Source organism: Drosophila tropicalis, unplaced genomic scaffold (assembly GCF_018151085.1).
Source record: "Drosophila tropicalis isolate 14030-0801.00 unplaced genomic scaffold, ASM1815108v1 contig_859, whole genome shotgun sequence".
In the NCBI taxonomy this organism is placed as follows: domain Eukaryota; kingdom Metazoa; phylum Arthropoda; class Insecta; order Diptera; family Drosophilidae; genus Drosophila; species Drosophila tropicalis.
The window spans coordinates 5640016-5646779 of NW_027173353.1; the positions used below are offsets into that span (position 1 = coordinate 5640016).

Sequence of the window (6764 nt, forward strand, 5' to 3'; positions counted from 1 at the left end):
CGGCAACTCGATGGGCTTGAACAACTCTGGCGATGGTGTTGCCGTACCTGGGGAAAAGAGATTTCTGGCAACGCCTAATCGGTGTGCCTGTGACTAACTGGAAATATTAAAATTTTGTTATAAATTAGAAGTTTAAGCATAAATAATGGCTGGCACCTCAAACGAATCCGCAAAGGCCGAGATGATCGATCTCACCAAGCTCAGTCCAGACCAATTGATGCAGATAAAGCAAGAGTTTGAGCAGGTGAGAGAATCGTTGCCGTCGAGTGAAATGTGTCTGGGTGCGGGGGTGATGGGCGAGGTGCGAGGATTTTGGCACATGCTACTAAAACATTGAAATGCACATGTTTCTGCAGGAGATGACCAACATACAGGACTCTTTGTCAACTCTTCATGGCTGTAAAGCCAAATACGCCGGCTCAAAGGAGGCGCTTGAAGCTTTCCAGCCCGAGTGGCAGAATCGACAGATCCTGGTGCCGCTAACGAGCAGTATGTACGTACCTGGACGCGTTAAGGACCTCAACAACTTTGTCATAGACATAGGCACTGGTTATTATATCGAAAAGGTAAGTTAAATCTTTCGACTAGGTTTTAAATCTCATGCCATCTGTTTACTCCATAGGATCTGGAAGGATCCAAGGACTATTTCAAACGTCGCGTCGAATACGTACAGGAACAGATTGAGAAAATCGAAAAGATACACTTGCAAAAGACTCGTTTCCTTAATTCAGTGATCGGTGTGCTTGAGATGAAGCAGGCGCAAGCTGCAAAACTGTTGCAAGCCCAGCAGCAGCAGCAAAGCAGTCAGACGGCCTAGGAGCGGGCTTGAGGAAATGAGCATGGAAACGATGTGCAGAACAAAGTGAAATTAAATTATTGAAACGTTTAAACAAAAATTGTGCATTTAATTATTATAGTTTATTAAATTGTTCAATTACTTCTTGGCCTCTTCCAGTGCCAAGCTGAGAACTTTTACCTTTTGTTCATAGGCCGATTTGAGGTCTTTGAAGATTTTTGATTGTGTATCATACTCGGCCCTCAGCTTGTCATAGACGGCCTTGGATATGACCAGTTTCTTTTCCGTCAGAGCACACTTATCCTGTTCCGCCTTAATCCACAAATGACTCTTCTCTAGGCGTGCCTGCGTGTGCTCACATTCAGTGGTCTTCAGCTGAAGCATATCTTTGGTGACTTGTAAAACATCCTTAACGGAATCCACCTGATTTTTAAGAACAGAAATCTGTTGTTCCTGTTGCTTATTTACTTTGGTCTTCTCGAAAAGCAATGTTTTGGCTTTCAGTAAAAGTTCCTCTTGCTCTTGGCGGGATTTGGGGGCTTCTGTGCCGCCCAACATGACGGATTGCTTCAGGGACTGTTCCAATTGAACGACACGCTTATTTAGTCGTTCATTCTCAATACGAGCTTCCTTTGGTGAAATGTTTTAATATGGTTTTACTTATTCCTTATTTTATTCAAAAACTAACCTCAAAATCTTTGCGTAGGGCTCCAATACGCTTGCGAGACTCTTCCACGAGAGCCTGTTTCTCGCTCTCCAATGTGAATACCATATCCAACAATTCATTTTGTGAATGCTGCTGATCCTCCTGTTCATTATTGTTATTGACATCCCCACCAAATGCACCTTCCTCCAGAGGTTCCGACATTTTATTTTCTTATGAGAATTTAAAAAATTACTTAAAATTTATGAAAAAATCTACTCGAAGAATGTGTTTCTTTTCATTTCTTTTTGTATTTATAGAACAATTGGATGCAGAAACTATTTATAGGCGAATCGCTCTCCAGCTCTCTCTCTTGTTCTCTTATTTTCTCTACTCGTTGCTGTTCTCTCTCATCAAGACAAGAAGCAAATAAAACATAAACAATTGATCTTCAGAGTTTAGTGGGACGCCTTTATGTATTTATTAAAACGTGAGAAAAGCCATCATCTCGGTGCGCGGATATTGGTTAATACAGATCGAAATTATTTGAACAATTTAATTGTTGTTATAAGTAAATGAATGGGGATGAATGAACTGATTAAAATTAAATGCCTAAAGAACGACGTATAGGAAATCCTTATCTTCCTTTATCTCTTAAGTGTTGGTGCCACCTAACCATCTAGCTCGCCTGCAGCGCAGGCGTCAGCATAGCTCTTGCCGCTCTTATCTTCTGGATTTAGCTTGATCATGTCATCAATTCGCAAAATGGTAATGGCCGCTTCGGTGGCAAATTTCAGCGATTTGATCTTTGACATGGCTGGTTCCAGGACACCTGATTTCTTGTTATCACGCACCACACCTTCGACGAGATCCAGACCGGTCCATTTAAGTTCAGAGCGTTCCGGCTTGGTCTGGCTGGAATTGTGATATGAGCGCAGTTTGGCCACCAGATCTGTGGCGTCCTTGGCTGCATTCACGGACAGTGTCTTGGGAATGACAAGCAGAGATTTGGCAAATTCCGCGATAGCCAACTGTTCACGCGATGCCAGTGAAGTGGCAAAGTTCTCCAAATAAATGGATAAGGCAGCTTCCACACAGCCGCCGCCAGCGACGACCTTTTTGCTTTCCAGCACACGTTTCACCACACAGAGGGCATCGTGAACAGAGCGTTCCATTTCATCACAGTAGAAGTCATTGGGACCACGCAGAATTATGGAAGCAGCCGCACTAAAAATAGTAAGCATAATAGTTAGGAAAGATACTTTGAGATGAAAATAGTTTCGTTTACTTACCGCGCCTTTGTTCCCTTGATGAGGATAAGCTCATCATCGCAGATTCGTTCCTGTGCTACCTCAGCAGCTTCGCCAACCATACTGGCATCAAAGCTTTCCTCACCGTCCATGTTCGTCAACGAGGTAAGGAATGCAGCTCCAGTTGCCTTGGCAATGATCTTTAGATCGCTCTTCTTAACGCGACGTACAGCCATAGCGCCAGCTTCAACGAAATACTTCATGCAGAGATCATCAACGCCACCGCTGACCAGGACTACATTAACGCCAGTGCCCAGAATCATGTTGATGCGCTCCTTGGTGATGTCTAGTTCGCGGGCACGAATTGCTTCCAACTTATCGGGATCATTGATAAGCACCTGGACGCCCATTTTCATCTTTGTCTTCTGCAAAGAGAAATCCAAGCAGGCAATCTTTGCGTTCACAATTTTCTTGGGCATTTGCTGCGAGGCAATTGTGCAGTTCAAGGCATATCCAGGAATGAGAACTGACTCCCGGGCCGACTTGCCGTGAGCCTTCAACACATTGATGGCCTTGATCGAGTAGGCTGTCTGACCCCGAGGATCTGTAATCTTCACCGATTGGGCGGCATCAACAACCATGGTGGCAAAGAACTCAGCATCGGCGCCAATGATCTTTGAGCTCATGGAAGTCTTAGCAATATTAATCAGTGATTCGCGTCCCAGCTCGTCCACAGGGGCAGTCAAATGCTCAGAGATGTACTTGCAGGCCTCCTTGCAGGCAATCCTGTAGCCCGAGATTATGGAAGTTGGGTGGATCTTCTGCTTTACCAGTTCATCGGCGTTCTTGAGAAGTTCGGCAGCCAGAATGACAACTGAAGTGGTACCATCTCCAACTTCTTCATCTTGCAGTTGTGCCAACTCTACGAGGACCCTAAATAAAACCAATTAGTATCCTCCCAATTAGACAATTCTCTCAATTTTTACTCACTTAGCAGCAGGGTGCTCAACCTCCAGCAGACGCAATATGGTGGCTCCGTCATTTGTCACTGTCACATCTCCAATATCGTCCACAAGCATTTTGTCCAAGCCCACTGGGCCCAGAGAACTCTTCACAATGTTGGATATGGAAAGAGCAGCCATAACTGCAAGCGGTAAAGAACAGATGTGGGGGGATAGAGTCATAACCTCAATTCGTATATTTACGGCCATTTTAATTGACAAATCTTTTCTATTTCGTTGAAAACTCTCTTTAAAATTTATTGACAATGACTAATACTCCCACACCAGACTGTGTTCGGGAACATTCTGCCATACTTTTTTCGTACCGCCTGACTCGGACAACGTGCTTCTCTCTCAGCCGGCTGAGGCAGCGGCAGCATCTGTTTTTAAAAATGACAATTCTTACCGTTTTGTGTTCGCACCGAAGATCCTGATTGCCGGGTGCCAGCAATGGATAAGGGACTCGCCAATGTCGACATGTTTGTTCTGTGTTTATTCGACTTTTAATTAATTACAAAGAAATTAAATACTGCTTCTGCTCACTTCTGCTTTTTGAGTCACCTTTTTTGTAATTATCGATTACTAGTTTTGCCTATCAAGTTAGGACGATAATTTACCGTCTATCGATATGTGGCCGATACGTTATCGGTTATTCATAGAAATACTAGGGCTGCAAGCTAATTTCCCCGCTGGCTGGAAAAAAATATATAAATATTAAAGAACTAAAATTTGATTCATATCTTTGAAAATGTAAATATTTGCAGATATGTGTAGAGATAATAGATTTGTGATTTAATAATGGCATGCATACATGTATATATTTAGATTTAAGATTATATTATATTTGAGCATGAATAATACCCAGCACACATTGAGGTTGAAAAAAACTGTCACTCTGATATTTGAAAAGTACGTTACTTTTTGAATAGTGTGTGAATTTTTTTGTGTTTTTTTTTAACTTGTGCTAAATGCAAATTACACAGAAAAGATCGTGCACTATTAATATATTTTCTTGTTTGCATTTTGTAATAATCTATTCTTTGTTTAATGAAATAGATTGTTTTTTTTTTGATTATGTTAAATAATTTATTAAAAACGCATTGCGAACTCTGTAAAAGTTTTTATTAGCTTTGGGACCACAACAAGTGTGCAAGAGAGCTTTTGTATTAGCCTTTTGTTTTTTTTATTTTTTTATTTTCAACTGCCGGTGGACGGACTATTTCGGGCAATTTAAGCTAGCCACCTGTGTGTGTGAGGTGTGTGGAATGGGGGATATTGTCTTCCTACGGACAGAAAGTAGCTACAGCTGATAATTGTGGTACCCGGCGCCTTTAACAGTAAATGCAATAAAGTCAAAATGGCGACAGAGCACGACAAATTGTAACGCTCAGACAGGACTCGTACTCCTGTGTGTTTGCGTGCATCTTTCGTGTGACTTTTATGTGGGCTTATGGTGTCGGTGTGTTTGTGCACTTGTTGTTAAATTCAATTTACTGTAAATGTATTGTATTGCCATATATGTATGTATGTAGCACCGAGAACTTCTATTGCCTACTGTTGCCTTTGGTTACAGCTCATTAGCAGCAGCACACAACAAAAACAAACGTTGATAACCACCTCGGTTAACATTAATTCGACTTGGGTACAGCTTTCACATTTACTATATACCCTGCACAAACTTTTGTGTTTACGTGTACAGTAAGAACTAACTAATGTCAACAAATGGCTAAAGAATATAACCAAATCTTAATCAAGCGTACATACTTATTCTAATTGATCATTTTAAATGCATTGACTTGAGAAATCTAATCAGAGAAAAAAATAACGAAACAAGTATATACTTTGAGCTAGTTTATAATATAATTCCAAAGGATCTTTTGAAAATATTTATTAATTCAGCATATGATACTATGTAGATTCATATAAATTTAATTAAATTTTTAGTTAGAAATGGCATCTTGAGGGTACCTATAAATTGAATCTGTACTGTACAGCTTGATATATGTATGTAGATGTATGTATATATGTATGTAGGCATATATAGAGTTACATATGTTCAGCGAATTTAATTGCCCAACGGCTGAGGCCGGTTTTTGCCTCAGCTTCTGTTGCTGTTGTTGCCGCTTTGGCTTCTGCTTTTCTCTGTGGTTGCGATTTATGTTTGTTCTACATGCATGTTGTACAAACAATTTAGCTGTAACTGTGACACACAGACCACAGAGACAGACACACACACTCTAATACTACACACATACACACACACACACACACACACACACACACACTGACAGACACGCACACACTCAAACAAATATAATGGGAACTCTGTATGCGTCTCGGACGACCTCCATTTAACACCAAACGTGTCATTTGTGGCCATTTGCTTTTGGTTGGGTGTTTGTATTTGTATTTGTATTTGTGTTGCTTTATGAGGCTTTGGCTGCGTTTTGTGGTCTATTAAGTGGCTCTCACTAAACCAAAAAATATGGCATAATCTTTATGCGACTTGTGCAACATGGCGTATAAGTACACACACAACCATAAGCATAAGCGTTATGCCTCAAGTGAGCAACAAGCGGATGAATCTACACACATAAACCTTTAGTTTCCATTAAAAGAAGGCCAGTTGAAATGGCAAAAGTTTACAAGAATCCGTTTATTAAACGATGGAAAGTAACTGACAGTGACTATAAACTAAAGTTCGTTAGAGGTAAAAGGGCCAAGAACTACATAAAAATGAACTATCTAGTCGATATTTGGATACTCTGTTGAAATTAAAGTAATTAACCAGTTAATTTGAGGCAAGTTTACTTCATTAGCTTTTATTATAACTTAAGGTAATAGGAGAATTTTAGCGTTTTATTGAATCACAAAATAGTTTCGTTTTTATTCTAGACTAAAGTTGCCAAAACATTAAGATAGATGCTCTTGCCCTCTTTATATTCTAGATAATAAAATAAAACAGATAAACGGTAGCAGCGCCGACAACGTTGTCTTGCATGCAACAATAAGGAGCAACAACTATACAAATACTTACATACATATGTACATACATACATAATGTCGACGGGGTA

General features: G+C 40.4%; 3 protein-coding genes across 3 annotated transcripts; 1 reads left to right on the forward strand and 2 right to left on the reverse strand.

Moving 5' to 3' along the window:
- The first annotated feature begins 56 nt into the window (after positions 1-56).
- Pfdn5 (prefoldin 5) lies at positions 57-969 on the forward strand. Its single transcript, XM_068296462.1, has 3 exons — positions 57-244; positions 357-566; positions 623-969. Exons 1-3 carry the CDS (start codon positions 146-148, stop codon positions 815-817), a joined length of 504 nt encoding a protein of 167 aa, XP_068152563.1. The 5' UTR covers positions 57-145; the 3' UTR covers positions 818-969.
- LOC137582030 (tropomyosin-1) lies at positions 885-1765 on the reverse strand. Its single transcript, XM_068296461.1, has 2 exons — positions 1485-1765; positions 885-1426 (listed from the first exon to the last, which is right to left on the reverse strand). The coding sequence occupies exons 1-2, from the start codon at positions 1662-1664 to the stop codon at positions 935-937; spliced, it is 672 nt and encodes a 223-aa protein (XP_068152562.1). The 5' UTR covers positions 1665-1765; the 3' UTR covers positions 885-934.
- Positions 1766-1889: 124 nt separating this feature from the next.
- On the reverse strand, positions 1890-4263 carry CCT1 (chaperonin containing TCP1 subunit 1). Its single transcript, XM_068296459.1, has 4 exons — positions 4097-4263; positions 3680-3833; positions 2732-3622; positions 1890-2666 (listed from the first exon to the last, which is right to left on the reverse strand). Exons 1-4 carry the CDS (start codon positions 4167-4169, stop codon positions 2111-2113), a joined length of 1674 nt encoding a protein of 557 aa, XP_068152560.1. The 5' UTR covers positions 4170-4263; the 3' UTR covers positions 1890-2110.
- Positions 4264-6764: the final 2501 nt, after the last annotated feature.